At 39.1% G+C, this 19,455-nt stretch overlaps 4 protein-coding genes across 4 annotated transcripts; 2 read left to right on the top strand and 2 right to left on the bottom strand.

Moving 5' to 3' along the window:
• Positions 1–787: 787 nt before the first annotated feature.
• LOC131669961 (uncharacterized) lies at positions 788–3,861 on the top strand. The gene has a single exon (XM_058945195.1). It carries the CDS (start codon positions 3,056–3,058, stop codon positions 3,851–3,853), a length of 798 nt encoding a protein of 265 aa, XP_058801178.1. The 5' UTR covers positions 788–3,055; the 3' UTR covers positions 3,854–3,861.
• Positions 3,862–4,722: 861 nt separating this feature from the next.
• Positions 4,723–9,319, bottom strand: LOC131669960 (zinc finger Y-chromosomal protein-like). Its single transcript, XM_058945194.1, has 7 exons — positions 8,982–9,319; positions 7,691–7,816; positions 6,241–6,369; positions 5,996–6,166; positions 5,719–5,895; positions 5,451–5,648; positions 4,723–5,356 (listed from the first exon to the last, which is right to left on the bottom strand). The coding sequence occupies exons 1-7, from the start codon at positions 9,112–9,114 to the stop codon at positions 5,118–5,120; spliced, it is 1,173 nt and encodes a 390-aa protein (XP_058801177.1). The 5' UTR covers positions 9,115–9,319; the 3' UTR covers positions 4,723–5,117.
• Positions 9,320–12,892: 3,573 nt separating this feature from the next.
• On the top strand, positions 12,893–15,744 carry LOC131669958 (putative ankyrin repeat protein RF_0381). Its single transcript, XM_058945191.1, has 2 exons — positions 12,893–13,180; positions 13,259–15,744. The coding sequence occupies exons 1-2, from the start codon at positions 13,158–13,160 to the stop codon at positions 15,135–15,137; spliced, it is 1,902 nt and encodes a 633-aa protein (XP_058801174.1). The 5' UTR covers positions 12,893–13,157; the 3' UTR covers positions 15,138–15,744.
• A 1,213-nt stretch (positions 15,745–16,957) lies between these two features.
• Positions 16,958–18,530, bottom strand: LOC131669963 (uncharacterized). The gene is made up of 5 exons (XM_058945199.1): positions 18,219–18,530; positions 17,930–18,043; positions 17,628–17,795; positions 17,374–17,548; positions 16,958–17,014 (listed from the first exon to the last, which is right to left on the bottom strand). The coding sequence occupies exons 1-5, from the start codon at positions 18,310–18,312 to the stop codon at positions 16,975–16,977; spliced, it is 591 nt and encodes a 196-aa protein (XP_058801182.1). The 5' UTR covers positions 18,313–18,530; the 3' UTR covers positions 16,958–16,974.
• Between the last annotated feature and the right edge of the window lie 925 nt (positions 18,531–19,455).

Below are 19,455 nucleotides of genomic sequence, written 5' to 3'. Positions count from 1 at the left end.
GTTCTTATTTGTATTTACTATTCTTTGTACTTATTTTACAGTTTTTCCTTATTAGGATATTTTGTATTTTTTCCTCGTCTACGTGTACTTATTTAATATTTTCTACGTACATAATTTATGAAAAAAGTATTTAAGGCGAGCTACCTCAGCGTTCTGTCACGCTTGTAAAATGGTTAAAATGGTTAAAATACGACACAACACGTGTCGTACATCGAATCTCATAAATACCGAATAGATTGAATTTGTTAAGCATTAATATTTTTTTATCAAATAGCAAAACAAACAATTATTGTTTCAATACAAATTATTAGGATACGGGTTTTACAAAAATTATATCAATTCACGTGTCATACGAAAACTAGCATTATCTTTTCCTCTAAGTCTAACTCTCACGCTCGTTCGCTATATATATATATGATGAAAGGCTTGTATAAAAGAGGCGCTTTCTCTCTCGCGCTCGGTTGTATCATTAGGTGTTCGTTGGGAAATTTGGATGCGCGATATTCTGCGAAATTACTTTTTTGTTGAATTGGTATTGGATGCGAATTTAAATGAAAAAATATTTTCTGTCATTTCTCGCCTAAAGCGGTAAGAATTCCACTTATGTTACATAATTTACGGTATATCTCATTTTATATAGGTATTTTTTTTTTTGTTTTTAACTATTTTATAGAGTTGTGTAATAAAAATGAATAAATAAACAAATAATTAAATAAATGGAAAAAATATAAAAACAGTAATGTAGTTGCAAGAAAGATAAGTCAATTCAGGTATAAACTATATTTAATTTTTCTGATGCTGCATATAAATGAATATACAAGTGTGTATAATTAAAAATGATTGTAGATATATAATAATGTAGATATATATATTGTAGATGTATAATATAGAGGCTAATAGTATTCGCATCAAATGTTATTTTTATTTTACAAATGCGAATCATCGTAGACGAACGAATAAGAAGATAGAATATCGCGAAGAAGTGTATAAATGCGTGTACGATTATAAGGATCACGTCGCTCGTCGCCTCAATCTTATCACTATCCGCGACCGTATATTCGCGCCTGCCTCGACTGACATGAATAACCAATGAAAGTGTACGTAACTGTGTGCTGCGAATGTGCATAACAATGTCCGAAATTTGTAGCTAATGCCCAACACTAGGAAACAAATCCACAAATAATCTTTAGTGGAGCTGCAAGCTTTTCGAGAAATTGAAAAACCAAGCCACTCATCATTTCACGTACATAGAAGGATATCTAAGAGCGCAAAGTTAGGTCAATCGTCCGATAATTGGAGCCATTTTTGCGAGCACTTTCCGCTCTATATACGGCGCGCGTAGTACATTTTTGCAAGGTACCGCGATCTAATACGATTTTGAATTACGGACGTTTGTCGTTGCCGTTTTGAATGCTGGTATCAATTACTGTCGGTCACGGCAAGATTTTGTTCTCTCTCTATCTCTCTCTAAGTCCAATCGGTACACAGCTCTTCAGTTTTTCCAGCTAATGCGAGCAAACTGCAAAGTAATCCTTGAATTTCGGATGAGTATCGATCGAAGACTTCATATCCTCTGTTTACATCGTCGACGCGTAAGTGAGTAAGGGTGACTGTCTGTATCTATCCTTCGCAACACGTTTGCCCCAAGTTGTACCAAAGCTTTCGCTCTCTCAAATTTTCTCAAAGCAATTCAGCATCATTGTGAGGCGGACAAAGATTACCAATTTCGAAACCGTCGCTGCAATAAAAATCTCACATTGTCATCGGCCACGAACAAGTAAAAACCTTTCTATGAAATTCTTTGTTTTTCAGCGGCGCTCCTGAGATGTTTGGCGCATCTCTAAGCGCATCATCGGTGACTGGTTATTTTTTGTATTGTGAAATAAATCCACGGACGCCCACCACGATGACGCGATAGTAATACAAAACGGGGCAGCGAATCGTTGCAGTACAGGTACGAGCGAAGCACGCACGCAATGCTACCAGGCTAACAAGATGATAGCAATGTGTTTTAAGAATGGAGACTTTGGCAATGACTTGCAATCTGTGGACAACGGTTTATCTCTGTATCGGGTACTCTTGTAAGAAGACGATCCAGAGAACGCCAAGCGACGTCGCGTGCACGGTGTATTACACCTACCTCTGGATATACACATTGTCTCGCGTTGAATAACATTCAGAGTAAAGACGATGCAGCACGGCGATCACGGACGAGTAGGCTTAACCGCAAGTTTCAGGTGTAGAGGACCGACTACGTATCATTAGCGCAACCGCCTAGAAGCTTCCACACCCTCGCCTGCCATTTCTGCTAGCCTTGTCATTACACAAGTTGTGCTGTCAGCGAGGCGCCGTGCAGTTCCAGTTATGCGATCTTGCATTGCAACGGCGAATCCCTTTTGATGCTCGCGGAGGTGGGGGCTTTTGCAGCTTTCTCGGTCGAAACGCGAGAGATCCGATGCCGTCGACGCGGCGCTCGTGATTTCTTATTCGGATCGCCTCCACAGCCCCCTGTGGTAAAACGCTATATCGAGTGCTTTGTTTTGTCGCTTCTCGAGAATCACGTCGTCTCTTGCAAGTAGGCGTACTCTTCGGAAAGATTCGAGGTCGTTATCGTGATGAAAATACCGATTTACAAAAAAAGACAATATCGATGTATACTTTGCTTATCTTTGAATTCATTGAATCCTTCGCGAAGCAAAGTTTCGTCGAATGTCAATGGTTTTTCAGCGACGTTATTCGGAAAAGCGCCAAAAACTACAGTGAAATAAGTGCTCAGCTTCGTTCGCTACCTTCTCCATTCGTAATCGATTTATCGTGATTGCACAGTTCTACGTATGTTCCGGAGTCTACTGAAATATATGTATTAAAAAAAAATGTTGGCGATCGCAGGTGGCATTCTGGTCTACCGTGCATTCGTAAATTATTCACAGCAAGTTGCACCGAAGTTGGCCCGCAATGCGAAACTTGCGCGGCTCTCGACGCGGCCCCGATGAGATGATGGAGCGCTATAGTTCGGCAGTCAACTCGAATCGCGCATCCAGTCGTCGCCGGCGACATGCGAGCCTTCGATTTGAACAACAAGTTCTTCGTGCTCACCGGCCTGTGGCCGTACGAGTACAGAACGAGGATCGCCAGGCGGAGGCTCTTCTTCGGGGGGCCCGTGCTGCTGTCCGTGCCCCAGGCAAGTATGCGCACGAAGCACCACCGGCGAGGACACGTCTCATTCGAGCGCGCTCCTCAGCTGGTCAGCGCGATAGCTCACCGCGAGGACGTGGACAGAGTGATGACGGACCTCCTCGTTTTCCTCGTCGTGGTGATCTACTGGTTCAAGATGCTGGCGCTGATCGCGACGGAGGAGAAGGTGGGCCGCGACTATAAAAAATCCGATTGTCAGACGAGAGCTCTGTGCGACGGCTTGGGGGACGACTGGGCGACGATCCGGGACGCGCGGGAAAGGGCAATACTCGACGAGTATGCCGAAAGAGGCAGAGCGCTGTCGATTTTGTACGCCGGTGAGCAACGAGTACACATTATTTGCACCGCGCGAGCTCGGCGGAGTTTGGTCTCCGACGCTATCCTCTTTCCAGTCCGGATAGCCTCGGCCGGCACGTCGATGGCACTGTCGCCGTTGATCCCCAAAATCTTGGACAAGCCAAGTCCGCTGCCGGAACCGCGAGCCAACATTTACGTGCTGCACGGCGAATTCCTCGTCGACGCGGATACGCACTTCGCGCAGCTGTTCGTCTGCGACGCCGTCATCATTGCGCTCGTCACATTGGGCGACATGGCCGTGGACGCCATGTACCTGGCTTCCTGTCAACACTGCTGCGCGCTGTACGCGATTGCGAGGTGAGCTCGTACTTGTCAATTTACATGCCACCGTCGATATTCACGCTTCCGCGATGGGCGTGATCGCGATTGCAGGCATCGCTTGATGAATTTCAGCGGCGAAGACTGCCAAGACAGGATGGTCGGCGTCGCTGAACTTCACCGGGAGGCTTTGGAGCGAGCGTCGATCGACAACAGAGCGCGGAGCAACGCGGAAGTCGATTTCGAGGCTAACGGCAATCGTTGCGATTTTCTCGTTTGCAGCTTCACCGCGACGCTGAACGGCTGCTTTTGCACCACGTACCCGGTCGCGCTCACGCTGTACTTCGTTCAGATTCCGCTGATCGCGTGCGCGGTACGTATGCGACGCGCGACTGGCGAGTGCGGAGCAACGTTGCGCGGCAGTCCTCAGCGGCTCGATCGGTTGCAGCTGCTCGTCAACCTGCACAACCCGATGCACCTGATGCCGTACGTGGCGTGCTTCCTGGCCGTGGCGTGCAGTCTGATCGTGATGTGCTGCCCGGGACAACGCATCCTCGACTGCGGGCTGAGCGTCCGCGACGCCGCGTAACTGTCTCGAATTGTCTCGAACGCTTTGCGTTTGCAGCTACTGCAACGAGTGGTACGCGATGCCGATCCGCGCTAGGAGGCTGCTGCTGATCGTCATGCTGCGCTGCTCGGAGCCCGCCACGCTCAGCGCCGCCGGACTGCTGCCGGTCAACTGGGAGACCTACTCCATGGTAGGCCGCGATCGCCTCGCCGCGCCCCAGTCCGGCCGACTCACCGACGCTATTGTCCCGCGTTGCAGATCACGAGGACGGCGGTGTCCTACATCGCGGTCCTCTCGTCGTTCCGCTGAGCGGCGCTCGACCAACCCCCGAACGCCAGCATCAACGTAGTCGGTTGTCGTAATAAAGCAACAACGTTCACTCGAGCGAATGTGCGAGCCAAACTGTCATTCGCAATTGCCGTTCCCCAGCAGGAAAGAGAGGGAGAGAGAGAGAGAGAGAGAGAGAGGATTATCGCGTTGCTTGCTGTTCGAAAGTAAGGGCGTCGCCTCGACAATCCCCGTGGGGGCCTGTCGAGTCGACCCGACGCGCCGACTTGTGAAGCACGCGCAGAAACGAAACATTGCGCCCGGTGACGACGAGCGATCTGGTCTCCTCGCCTCGCTTGCGTCAATTGTTACGCAAAGTAACAACACGCTGATCGTTCGAGCGATCGTTGCATCGCTTCGTACTCTCGCGGCCGTGAAGCTTTGGCAGATTTGGGATCGCGCGACGCAGGCCTCACAGTCGATGAAACGGCACGTCGACGAACGCCGGGCTCTCGATGTAGTTCCTCATGTTGATCTGGTAAAACTCGTTGCTCTCGATGTGCGCGCACAGGATGTGGTTCTTCAGCTGGTCCTTGATTTGCGTCTTGAAGGGGCAGTGGTAGCACTGGAAGCGGACCTCGTGGCCGCAGCGGACCAGGTGCTCGGACAGGTCCGTTTGGTGCTTGAAGCCCGTGTGGCATCGCGGACAATCTGCGGGAAGGGAAGGCAAAATGATGATTACGCTTTGATTCAGTTTCCCGTGCCCCTCTCCCCCGAAAAAGCTCGCCCTCGAGCGCGACATTACGGGAATACGGCGCGAACTTGTCGTTGGCCGAGCGATGGAGGTGCTTCTGTAGAATGTGCTTCTCCAGCAGAGCTTTCTTGTGGAACGTGTAGGAGCAGGCGGCGCACTGGAACACCCGCTTGGAGTCGCAAATCGGAACGTGCTTCTTCAGGTAGGCCTTCTTCTTGAACTTCTTGGTGCACTTGGGGCACTGGTTCGCTGAAACGAGAGTGCGGACAGTTGCATTCGCGTTCGTCGTCGCGTCGGCGTGCGAAGCGGCCGTCCTTACTGATGTTGCTGAGGTCGTTGTGGGCCCTCGCCACGTGCAGCTGCAGCAGGTTCTTTCGCTTGGGTCGGAAGGAGCAGTAGCGGCACTGCACGCTGAACAGCTCGCTCCCGCAGAAGTTCAGGTGTCCGCGCAGGCTCTCCTTGTTCTTCAGCACCGAGCCACATCTGTTGGGGCACTCTGCGAACAGCGGCGTCCGCCAATCAGTGCGACCTCGCGCTCATCTCGAGCATTGCGAAAGTGCAGTTTGCTTTTGCTCTTGGCGCGCTGTCTCGCTTACCAATGGAACGGTTGTCGGTGTGAACGTTGGCCAAGTGCCTCTTCAAGTGGTTTTTGTACCGAGTCCTGAAGGGGCAGTGCTCGCACCTGTGATCGGCCGCTTTCCCGCAGTACTGCAAGTGCGAATTCAAGCACATCTGGTTCTTCAGGATCACGTGGCACTTGGGGCACTCTGCGGACGACGGACACAGATTGATTAGCTCCCGGGCGACGTCGCCGGATGACGGTCGACGAACGCCGGCGTACCTTTGTTCACCTGCTCGCAGTGCCTGGCCATCATGTGGTTCTGCAGCGGCTGCTTGTTCCTGCTCTCGTATTGGCAGTGCGCGCACTGGTAGTACTCGTGCCACTCGAATTTCCCCTTGCGCTTGCGACCTGTTTTGCGCCGAAATTCGTATGACTTTTAAGCGTCGAAGCGCGGCAGCGATGAGAAAACAAATCTCCTTCTGTTTTCCCATGGCACACGCGAGTCCGTGTCGAACCCACTGGCGAAATCTCACCCTCTGACCTTTGCAATATTCTTTTCTCTCGTGTTTCTCGTCATTTTATTATCCGCTTGCACGCGTTCGGATATTAACGCTTTACTAATCTACCCGCGAATAAACGTTCGCTATCGAGCAAAGTCTACCCTGGAAAAGTTTGGACTGTAAAAATTAAATTGAGAGGGAGAATCAATATTACATTAAACTTTAATTTTTCGATCACCGATGGTTTCACAACAGCTGGGACAAAAACTTATTCGTCACATTAAATTTTCGCTATTGAAGTTGGTGAGCCAAGATACATTATGAAAAATTCTCACCAATATACCGCCCCCACATTATACCTTAAATACAATAAATGTATTTCTCAAATTTGACAAAATGTTAGAATTACACAGGTGAATCCGGAACCAGAGATCAGACACAGTGTAACCGAAGGAATCAGGCGTGTCGAATTTGAATCCAGGCTCAAAATCGCTACATCAGTTTTTGGGCTTTCCTCGTATCGCGAATTTTTATTTTATTGCAAATCTAGAATCGGTATCGCAAAGAGCAAAAAAAGTACTTAATTTTTTTAAATCGATTTTTACAACCAGAGATATCGTTCATTGGAAAGCAGAAAATGTAGGTTTCATCGTAGGTATACACGTAATATATGGAAAAAAATTTTCACACTTGTTAAGCGTATCTTGATAGATCACATGATAAATTCAGATTCAGAGATAGTAAATAAAACTTTATTCCCTTATTTCATTTGGGCAAAATTTATTATATTACATGTATACCTGAAATTAAATGTCCTACTATTCGATAAACGCGATATCTCTAGTTGTAATAATCGGTTTCAAAAAATTAACTAGTGATTTTTAAAAGAGTAGATTTGCTCTTTCGGATTTCGTTTTCAGATCTGCAATAGAGTAAAAATTCGCGATGTAAGAAAAGCCCAAAAACTGCGAAAAACAGAGTTTTTTTTGCACTTATAGGTTAGGATATCTCAAAAACCTAGGACGGTGGAGCAATTCTGAGCGTGGATTCGAATTCAGCGCACCAAATTCCTTTGGATACACTACCTCCGGTCTTTGATTCTGAAAAGTATTGATCTGTATTATATTCGCGTATTGCATTATTTCCATCCAACGGAAAAAAGAAAATTAACCTCCGTCCATACCAGCACAACATGCAAGCGCATTAATGTGAAGAGGTGCAGGAATTACCACGAGAGTGCCATGATTTAACATGATTGTTAAGATTTCCCAAGAACCTAGACTTGTAAGTGCAGTGCGGGCAGCGCTGCCAGTTGTTGTACAGTCTTGGTATGAGTTTCCGACGGTCCGAGCGTTCTGTAAAGAGATGCATCAATCTGGAGTGAGCGCTGAGGCTTGACACCCGCAGCGCCAGCTCATTTAAGTTCATTTAGTGCGAGTTCTGTATATGGAGCGACACGTGCCGCGCCAAGCTAATGCTGTACGCTGCTCTCTTGTCCGTGATCCATATTACGAATGTTCGGCTCGACTATCCACCGTGCCGTTAGTACGCTATGCGAAACGTCGCGTTCGTGAAACAAATTTATTATCTTCGTTGATTTACCGCGCCCGGAATGTAACGCACCGGCCTTCTTTCAAACGATTTTGATGTATTCGTCAATCGACTCGCCGCCGACGCCTAAGATTATTTTTCTCAACATTACCGGCGTATTCGCGCAGCCTCGTACTTTCTCGTGCATTTACCGTCGTACGAACGTAAGATTGTCGAACAAACTTTACAAACGTACGATTGTCGGATAAAAGTTAACTCGATTAATCTAAAAAAAAAAGGAAAACAATGGAGCAAGAAAAAACTATTGGCAAAGCGCGAGTTGAATGATCTTTTAAACGTTCGGGCAAGCTTCGTTCAAGCAACCACCGAGATCACTCCGTCGAGTCGACATTCGTTAATTGCGCACTTGATTCACGCGAAACAAAAACTCGTAAAACGAACACATCCAATCGACTCACGCGCGGCTTTCCTAGTCATCGCGCAATGTAGGCGAAGACGAAAACTGTCACTCGTGCACTGCGGCATTCAGAGCCGACTGAGTGTCTCTCGGAACGTTCATCTCGCGCGACTGTTATCACGTGTCGAGAGATATTATATGTGCTCTCCTCCGTCTCTCTCTCTCTCTCTCTCTCTCTCTCTCCCTTTCTCTCTGTGTGGTTTTTTTTCGGAGCGGCGCTGCACGTTACGTGAGCGCACGCACGCGGCACAGATAAGACGCGCGTGAAACGTCTCTCTCCGAGTTAACACCATGGCAGAAAGCTCTCTCGCTGATGTCGCTCTCTTGCCCTCGTTCGGCCTCTTTAGTTGTTTTCTCTTTTCGATTCGACCTGCGAAACTCCGCTCATTCGGGAACGATTATGGCGTTGCACGAAATTAACATAGACCGAAGCCGACCGTTTTCCATGCATAATCAGCGCACAACTTATTTGACTTGTAAAAATATTTGGTGGCAGGAGGGGAAAAACTCACGGTTCGAGTGCGTCGGCTCGCCAAGGCGCTCCGACCCGTGGTTCGGCTCTTTGCTCGCTGGAAAATTCAGTATCACCGTAGTCTCCAGAATAATGTTTATCGCCTCGCAGCCATTTGCTATGACGATGCTCATGGCGAAACGCCGCGCATCGGGTGGGCCGGCGTGGCTCGAGGAAAGCTCGGCCCGCGGCCGTGGATCAGCCGGGCGCGCGCTGCACTTTCGGGCGCTCGGCGCGGACTCCACCTCGGCTCCGCGCACTGTGATCCGCCGCGGCTCGGTCCGAGCGCGACGTCGCGGTCATCGATGACTATTAGGCGGCGGGCGGCGCGCGCGTGCACGCGCGTCGCAGCTGCTGCCGAGCGTCGACTGACGACGGCCTTATGCACGTATGCAAAGAAGGCGTAAGCGCGTCGATGCCCATTGTCGTCGGTCGCGGACTTTTCCGCGCCGATGGCGGCGCCCGAGCGCGCGCCGCGAAATCCGCGTTTCCAGATAGACTACGCCACTTGCCGCGGCCCGTTTAATCACCCCGCGCGCACCCCCCCATTGCGCCGCCTTTGCGGACGCGATATTCGTCTCCATTGTTTGTCCGCTCGACCCTTCCCGCCCCCTTCGTGCACCGCAACGCTGCAGCCGAGACGCAGATACGGCCGCGAGATTGATGCGTCGTCTTGGTCGCGGCTGCTGCGTGGAAGAGCCGCTGGACTTGCCGGCATCCGGAAAACCGATATGCAGAGATGCGCACACATCGCCGCCTATCGAGTACAGCGCCGACAGCAGGAAGTCTCGTCACTCGCGGCAGATAGCCGCAGCCGTGCGTACGTACACAATCTCTTGTCTCGCTTGTAGAATCTTTACTGGAAAGTTATATTTTTCAACGCGAGGAACTAGTGTCGCCTTGGTTTTTTCGGCGCAGCTGCTCAGTTCCAATTACTTCTTTCGTTGTTTTTTCATTAAGAGAATAATTATGGATAACAATTGCTATCGAATCTATCTGTCGTGACATTGTCGAACAATTATGGTCTATTACGTTCTCAAAAGCACTATATACACTTATATATGCATTATATATACTCACCAAGGGGTGTATATAATATATTATCACCCAAGTATCGACTTAACGTAATTCATGTCGAATTCAGATGATGGATCTTGTTAAAAATAGTCAATTAAGTGATTAGAAATAAAGCAATAAGTTTTAATCGTGAATCTGTCCTCGTCAAATGTAAATTGGAATCAATTAAAAATGTAAGACATAACGTGACTATCGAAAACTACTTAAATCAATAACATTCATTATGATTCTAATGGGTTTTAATCCAATAATATTCAATAACTTTCAACTTGGATTAATTTTTAATTGCTCGCATTTTCTATAATCTAATTAATTTTTTAGATGGACCTATTAACATCGATTAAAACCAGTTTTATATTTCATCACTTAATATTCATTCGATCACCGTATGTACTGTGGAACAGATTCCCCCTCCCTCTTTTTTAATACCCTTTTTGCTCGATAAACCCTCCCTTGAACCACGGAGATGCACCGGACTACCGAGTTCCAAAGCAGTCGTTATTCACATCTACTTAGTTCCTGGCTTAAACCCTGTTATAGATAACCGGAGAATGCCAGTCCCCCCAGTTACTGAATCCACGGCTTAGGGGCGTTCTACGTCGGAGACATCGGACGTCGGACAACAGAAATCGGACGTGTATCGAGCTTATCAAAGTAAAAAGCCAATTATTTGTTTAACGTTTGAACGTATCTCTGGTACATTGCTTTCCAAAAACGCAGAGATGCCAACTAATTTGCAGTAAGGATCAGCTGTGTTGCATAAAGACGAAGGATGCCACGTTGGAACGAATGATTACATTCGGCACAAAGACCAGTGTTCACGCGATCTGGACAGAGTTTATGTTCAAGGTCATAGTGGTCGTCCATCGACGCCTCGGCAATAGCCTGAAAGACCTTTAAAAGCCAGTTCAAATCGTCGACTTGACGTCCGACGAAAATAATGTATAGGTGTTGTCGCGACGACGACGTCATTATATGTTGGAGTGTGATGAGGCCCTCCACCATGGTACTTCGTCGTGCCTAGTTTAAGCCACATCAACGAAACAAATCCTAAACGGCCGTCGTTTAAGGCCACAATCATGTATATTGTTGCCTTGCAGCCATGCTACGAGTTATGCTTGACGTTGTTGCAGAATGGCGGTTGTTCATCGCTGCCAACATTCCTCTCAAGGTCTCTAGAAATAACTTTGTGCGATGGTTTGTAAGGACCCTGAGAGGAAATGTTCATATACATTACTTATAATTTTTTCTATAATTTCTATAATTTCTCTTCACTATAATTCACAAATTAATATTTTCAATAAACCACTTACGTAAACATTAACTAAATTTGTAACAATGAGATATGATAGATTGATATAATTTGAGGAGAAATGAATCTGATAAAAAAATGTAAAACACATTGGCAACGGTAACAATTCTTATGAAATGCAAGGACTTTATCTGTAAATCTTACACTTTTGTAACCAGTTTGGTAATTTGTTGATGTTTTGCTATACTATCAACTATCGAGCGAAACATAGAATTAATTTCACGATTGCCAGGATTTTTATTGACTCCGTGAGATAATTGAGGGTTTATGATTTTTTTCGCAATTATCTTACAAGTACTGACAACATATTATTTTCTAAATGAAATCTTGTCTTTTATAATAAATTTTCGCCTTTGACAAACTGCTTACGACTAACTGACTTGCTTTAATAAGCAATGGAACATCATCTACGTTTTATTATAATGATTGCTTTCATATTGCAAGAGTATATTGTTAAAATTTTTACACGATCAAAGTGATCAAATATTGATTCTATTGTCTTTATTTTCACCAACTTATTGTTGGTTATTAATTCATTTGCATAAATTTTTACAGTGAAATTATTTATATCGCGGTATTTTGATTAAGATTCTAGTACATATACATAAGCAGTAAAGTACAAAACCGCAAATCTATCATCCCTTTCCCTCGTTCGTTAAACTCATAACGACACATTTCAATGTGATAGTTTGTACCAATCTAGCATTAAAGTTGAAAAATATTTAAATACCTTCCATTACTTACTTTGAATAGCTGAACGTATACTATTACACGAAATGAGTATGCAAGCAGAATCAGTGGCAGAATGACAGAATCAGAATTGGTAGAAAAAAACAGGGCTTCGCGCTTGGCTTGACGCTTCAGCCTCTTCACCAGTTCAGCCTTCATCAGAAAGCGTGAAGCTCTATCCGTTCCGCTGCAGTACGCTTGGCTTATGGCTTGATATTGGCCTGTTCTGTTGGAAATAACTTTCGCGAAAAACTGTTGCACGCAGTTGTTTGCAGTTAAAAATAGCTTATAAACGTCAAATTTTAGACAGGTATAACACTTATTAGCAGTGTTTTTATTCGGCTTCAAAGAAAATAATTGAGGAATGAATGGGAAGAATGGATGTCTGTGCAAAGGGCTTAAAACAATTACATAATTTGTGAAGACTTATTTATTAAAATAAATTTAAAGAAGGAAAGAAAGAAATGATAGAGGCATAAAAAGCCCCGGTCTCAAGCGGGGGAAAAGTCTCAAAATAATACTTTTTAAATAATTACAATTAATCGCCGAATACAAAGTTATAAAAATACATAAACTTGTGTAGATATATTTATATATGTATATATAACGAAGAGATACAATTATGGCGTCTCACTTAAAAATTAGTTCCAGAACCCTCTTACCGTTCGGTCACAAGTTCTAAGTTCATCCGGGTTGTGAAAGGCAACCGCTAGACCACGCTAAAAGGCGTGAAGAAGTCATTATATATATGGATGGTATGATAATCACGTGATGTATGCGATTAGCGGGAAAAATTTTGATAAATCAGCATGACGGTATTTAAGATTACTTATTATTACAGTTTGCAAAAGCACTTATGATGGATTGAATTAAGTTGATTTACTTCAATCTTTAACGTGAATCTATCACTCTCAAAAAGTGTTTTATTTATATATACATACATATTATACATCATATTGACGAGCATTAAAACTCTTACGAATTTAACCTATTTATGTGACAAAATTCTTTTCGAACCCATTAATCTTTTGTCTTGTCGAGTTTTGAATAAAGTCTAAAATGTCTTTTATGTTACAGAAAAAGTAAGTTGAATATTTATTTGGAAAATGTACAAATATCTGTTCGATTAAAATTTATTAAAAAATATACTGATATTTCAGTTCATTGCAAGAAGCAACAGTTGAAGAAAAAGATACCAATCTTGAAGTTTTTTATTTTAAAGATGGAAGTTTATATAAGAAAGTAACTATTTATAGACTATTAAGAAATAAAGGTATAGATTCAAAAATCAAGTTGAATCTTATAGTGAAAAAAATCATCGAACAAGATCATCAAGATGCCTTTGGGTTTTTAATACAAAACAAGTACAAAATGGATGTTCTAAATGACAATGGCCAAACAGCTGTTCATCTTGCCTTTTACTATAACTGCAGCAATATTTTATTTTCACTTGGACTTTATCTGCTTGATATGCATGACAATAATAATTATGCAGACAGTAATGGATTGACTTATTTACACATTGCTTGTTATATGGATAATACAGCAGTTGTTGAGAAATTTTTGAATGAAAATTTTGAGATCAACACACCATTGTACTTGGATTTTCAAGGATACGAAGCGGACTTAACTTTGTTACACTTTGCTGTGACACAAAGTTCTTTAGATGTAATAAAATTACTTCTAGAATATGGTGCCAGTGTGGAAATGGTAGATGCATTTGGGAGAACACCACTCCATCTAGCTTGCAGTATTTATGAATTCACTCAAAAATATTATGGTGTTAATGTAGAAATTATACGAGTATTGTTAGAAAATGACAGTAATGTCAATGCCAAAGATAAAAATAACAATACACCTTTGATGAGTTTATTTCCAAAGAATTACTTTGAATTTCATACATTTAAAAAAACATGTTTCTTCGATGTAATGGTATTTGTTGAGACACTAGAAAAATTTAAGTTACTTGTAAAGTATGATGTTGATATGAATGCTATCAATTGCAATGGTGATACTATTATGCATCTTGTAATAAGAAATATCAAACATCTAAAATGCCCATCTGATCATTCATCTATATCTTTTGCTGACACTGCTCATGTTGAAATGGTTCGCTTGATTTTAACTTCGAACCAAAAAATAAATGTTAATGCAAAAAACAACTTAAATGAAACTCTTATAGAATTAGCAGTTGCAAGTATGAGTGTTAATATTGTGGCTATGTTGCTCAACTATGGTATCGAATTAAGTAATTTGAAATTTAATCATAACGATCCACTTTGGTTTCACCACCCATGTTTGATCCCAAATTTAAACACAGTACGACAAGTAGTGATTATAATTCAGCAATTATTGTTACATGGATTCAAATTTACATTTGAAAACAACTTAACAATTCTCAAGTTTTTAATACATGATTTTGATGAGTGTGAATGTGGAAGTATCCAGATTCTACCAAATAATTGTGATTTACGATTCTATTTGATTCATTTATTGCATTATGGTTCTCCAAAACATATTCAACATGTTCTTAAAAAATCATTACATGAATTACCAACTATAGTTGAAGATGGAATTATGGATTGGATATATATTCTCATCGGAGAGTACTTAAGATGTGTGCAAATGGGTGAATTATATATAGATGAAGGAGTTCTAAAAATAATCAACCATTTTGATATTAACCATTTACCAATGTATTCACTGAAAGAAATTGAGACTGAAATAGATCGTATGAAATATACTAAATTGAAAAATAATATAACTTTGTACGATATCATGGTTGAGAATCCTCATAACATTTTTGAATTAATCAAGGAGAGCAATATTTATTCTAAAATTGAAAATTTCTCTTGCTACAAAGATATTATTCAAGGACATGTAGCTAAGTCACTAATTAGAAGTTATGTTTCTAATTCTGCTTGTGATTATTTGGAAAAATTAGTATACCCTTCTTTGCCTCGGCATTGCTGCCAGATTATTATTGATTATTTAACTAACGAAGATATTTTAGTTATGTACATGGCCATTATTACTTAATTTTTGAAAAATTAAATGATAAGCTTTCATAAAGCAAAACCGTATTTTTTAAAATATTTTTAAGTATAATATACATTTTTAAGTTACAAAATATGTCTAATGTGGATTTTGTTCAGTTGTCGAACAAAACTGTTTGATAATACTAGTTTTTTGTGGAAAAATATATTTTGCTTTGTTTACTTATTGTTTATACAATAAACTTGTGAAAAAATAGAAAATTATTATTTTTGTGAGTACATTACTTGAAATATTTATCTATGAATACATCTTTATAACTAGTTACACTAGTCAGACATTTTATGTTATTAAATATGTATACGAACAACATTTGAAAAAGAAATATATGTAAAAAAGAATAAGCACTGTTCATTAATCAAATGTTTATTTTATAATTAAAAGAAATGTCCTTAATATCAAATGATCAAAATATCAAAATGCAGTCAATTAGCATGAACGCATCGTGTTTTGCATATACCTAACTTTAATAAACTTATTTTATAAAGAACTAAAATAGCATAACATAAACATTTTTAATGACATCAAATTTAATGAATAGTAATATGGATCATCATTTATTTGAAAAGACAGTTTCTTGATGTACCTTAAAAATTTCGCTATTTAAATATAAAGTAAATATTACGTTCTATATTGCATACATTATTTAATATCATATTTTTACTATTCTCATCCTAAATTTACATTTTAGATTCACAAATTTCAATAATATAGTTCTTAAGATATAAAATAATAATAAGTCTTTAAATGTTCTCAGAAAAACTTACACTTCTTGTTCGTATAATTATATTGTTCACTATTTTTTATTTTTTAATCATAAATAAATGTCTACCACATAAATTAGAAAGTCTTTTTATATATCATTTCTACTAAATACTGTATATTAGTTCTCTACTTAATATCTATTGGAAGCAAAGTATTTGCAAGTGATATAATAATAAATAAATTCTTTAATAGCACTGAAAATTTTTTTCATATAGAATAATAATAAGTTAATAGAACACTAAAATTAATTAATAGATAAAATTAATCCAAGTCCTTAACAGAAACCGAAAAATCAATTTCAAAGAAATAACGTCATTTTTTTACTATTTATTTTAGAAGAAATGTCTTTTTGTTCTTAAGCATTTGTCTATATGTTTAACATTTACTTTAATTATGTGGTAATTTTTTAATCAATATCAAAATAATTAATGTAACGTAAAAAACTATAAATCATTAATAAAATTATTATTTATATGAATATGAACTTTGCTTGTGCCAATGTAAATGTAAATGTATTGTAAAAGAACGTGTTTAGTAACAAAGCTACTTTTGCAAGTGAATGCTGTTAATATGTCGTTTTAAATTAGCTTTGAATTGGCTATGGTAAGTACACATATCACAATACAATATAAGTGGATGTTGGACTTTAAAATGCAACATCAGTGTCTTCTCAGTAGTACTATCAAAATTGCATTTACAGCATTTATAATTGAAAGGCAAACATTTGGATTGAAAATGATTATCTACATCAGCATTGGAGTTGTATGTTGTGTGGCACCTAATGCACAAGAATTGCAATAGTATACTACAGGTTTTGCATGTGACATCATTCCTTATCTTTGATATTCCTACTAATTTTACTATCTTTTGACATTTTTTACAATATCTTCTTATCCATCTTGTATAACTTACTAAAAGAATAAAACTAATGTCAATTTACCAGAAACTTATTTAATTAAAAGTAAGAAGTTAACAAAGTATTTTAAATGCTGTATTAATTAATGTTGGTTTGAAGAAATAAAAGTTATTAACAAACTTACTAAGTTTTATCTGTTTGTTAGCAGTAATAGCTTTCTTGTGAACTCTTCTTGATCTTGCTATAAAAAAGAAGTTTTACTATAAAAATGTAAAATTTAGTTGAACAGAAAAAGATTAACTGTAAACCAATCCTTAATTGGTAGATTTTTTTCATTAATAAATGCACTTCTGCCTTTATAATAAATTTACATAGAAAATGACTTCTTTGTTATTATTACCTTCAATTTTTCTTTTATTTCTATTGTTTGCTAAATCTTGTTCCTTAGCAGAACTATCAGATTTAATCGAATTAAAGCTTATCGGTTTTTCATTAAAAATATTCACATAATTCGAGCATTGATGTATTATACTCTCTTTGCTTACGTCAAACAACTTTAGGCTAGCATTTTTCAAATTGCAAATATTTTCATGATCATACCAGCCCTTATGAGAAGCATAACATTTTTCCTTGCAATAAGAACATATATAAAATAAAATATTTTTGCATCTATCACAATGCTTTCGTTTAGTTACGTGACCAACAATAGTCTTGAGTGTTTTACACTTCTGACAGAAACGTATTGTTGTTCGCTTCAAATCTCTCTTAGATGGTTCTAGAAGGAGAAAAACATAAGAAAATCAAAGCATGACTTTGAATATTGTATTCAATTGTATTGTATAATAAAAATTTACTTTTTATCATTTTGGGTGTATTCATTGGTTTATTTTTATATTTACTTAATTCCTCTATTACATAGTCACTTTCATCAGAGATTTCTTCATCAGACTGCAAAAACATACTATCAGCCAGTTTTGTAATCATCTTTGCAGCTCTTCTTGAAGACTGACACTGACTTTTGTCTAAAAAATAATACGTTTATCTATTTTATCAATAATAATAATAATTTTGTTTGACTGCATTTTCACTTACAAACAGTATTGAATGAATTACTACTAATTTTAAGTATCAGACAACTATTAAGGAATTAAAATACCTGAACTTGTGAAGGCAGTTTTATTAGAATTTAAGCTACTAAAGCTACTATACTTTCTTGATTGACCTCTTTGATAATTGTCATTGCTTTTCAATTTTTTACTTAAATGAGTATCTGAAATCATAGTGAATCCTTACAATACCTACAAGTGTTGCTAACAACTGCAGAAAATTTTAGGATTTACAAATATATAGATCAAATATTTGTCTGCTATCGACATTGAAACATAATCATTTTTCAAATTGTATGCTTAATAAATTTGCCTATTATTTCTCAAATCTAGTATTACCATTAGTTGATTCCAAATCGACTTGTTTGTCTTTATTGCCAGAATTTGTTTCTGTCGTTCGGAAATTGAATAATTTTTTAAAAAAAGAAAACATTATGATTCAGTCTTTAACAATCTTTGTTTTAAAAAGAAACCAATATATTTTTGTAGGTTAATTTCTAAAATAGAATTAGGTTAATATATCTTCTAAAACATTAATGCGATCTAATTATATTGAAAGCACAACTTTTCAATAAACAATTTGCATAAAAACTTATGTTAAGCTTTGCTTTCTAGAATAATTACAACAAAAAACAATCACTTAAATGTAACTTTGTGAGCAATGTGCTATTATTCGGCAAGTTTTACATTGTTTACAATTTGTGAAACTTCGAAGTCGAAGGAAGGAGAGAAAGTAAACTTCTCTGTCCTTCGTCCTTGAACTGCTGTAAGTATAGATGAGGTTGGGTAAAAAACCTTTTTCAAAGACTAAATAAATAAATATGTAGTTTCATTAAAATATTTATTGTTGACTACATTATATAATAAAACAATCAAATGTAAATATCTACAGCAGGTAATTTAATACGTAAAATTAATAAATAAAAATTCCCTTGTTATTAATTTTGATTAGATTAATTATTGTTACATATTATATAGAAGTATTCAATTATTAATATTTTAATGTAATAAATTCTTAAAACTTATGAATCAGTTTTGTTAAATGAGTTAAAAGAATATGAAATTGTCTAAACTTAGTACTTTTTTATAATTGTAAATATTTAAAATTAAATAAATTTAACATTGTAATCTTTACAAGAAAAATAAAAAATGACTCTATGTAGTCCATTAAATAATAGGCTTATGTTATATTATTATTATTAAAACAGAACATAAATAGTACCTTGTATCATGATACATATATGTTATTAAAATGTTTCAAAATATTTCAAATCGTATATTATAAATATCTATATACTATATAATAGTATATAGATATTTATATATAATATAATTATCAATCGTATATTATAAATATCTATTATAAATATCTAAAAGGGAGAATAAAAGACCAAGATACTGGCTAGATACTACATGAATGGTTATGGAAAATTTCTGGTAGACTTTTACGAAGATATACATAATATTCAAAAGTAATTCACTGGTATAAATTATAATCACTTTCACTAGTTCTACTATCGCTTATTCTACTCATTTCGCTATTGCTTATGTTACTGTCTTTTATTTCACTTCCATC

This window comes from Phymastichus coffea, unplaced genomic scaffold (genome assembly GCF_024137745.1).
Source record: "Phymastichus coffea isolate CEN01 unplaced genomic scaffold, Cenicafe_Pcof_1.1 PCOF00098, whole genome shotgun sequence".
In the NCBI taxonomy this organism is placed as follows: Eukaryota; Metazoa; Arthropoda; class Insecta; order Hymenoptera; family Eulophidae; genus Phymastichus; species Phymastichus coffea.
The sequence above is the reverse complement of the archived record's forward strand: the minus strand, read 5'-3'. Positions and strand labels throughout refer to the sequence as shown.

Coding starts and splice junctions, on each gene's coding strand:
- LOC131669961 (XM_058945195.1), top strand. CDS start 3,056: ATGCGAGCCTTCGATTTGAACAACAAGTTCTTCGTGCTCACCGGCCTG.
- LOC131669960 (XM_058945194.1), bottom strand. CDS start 9,114: ATGAGCATCGTCATAGCAAATGGCTGCGAGGCGATAAACATTATTCTG. Junction 7,817..8,981: donor CGAGCCGACGCACTCGAACC/GTGAGTTTTTCC, acceptor ATCTCTTTACAG/AACGCTCGGACCGTCGGAAA. Junction 6,167..6,240: donor CTGCGAGCAGGTGAACAAAG/GTACGCCGGCGT, acceptor CGTCGTCCGCAG/AGTGCCCCAAGTGCCACGTG.
- LOC131669958 (XM_058945191.1), top strand. CDS start 13,158: ATGTCTTTTATGTTACAGAAAAA. Junction 13,181..13,258: donor TCTTTTATGTTACAGAAAAA/GTAAGTTGAATA, acceptor CTGATATTTCAG/TTCATTGCAAGAAGCAACAG.
- LOC131669963 (XM_058945199.1), bottom strand. CDS start 18,312: ATGTTTTCTTTTTTTAAAAAATTATTCAATTTCCGAACGACAGAAACA. Junction 17,549..17,627: donor TACACCCAAAATGATAAAAA/GTAAATTTTTAT, acceptor TTCTCCTTCTAG/AACCATCTAAGAGAGATTTG. Junction 17,015..17,373: donor TATGCTTCTCATAAGGGCTG/GTATGATCATGA, acceptor TCTTTTTTATAG/CAAGATCAAGAAGAGTTCAC.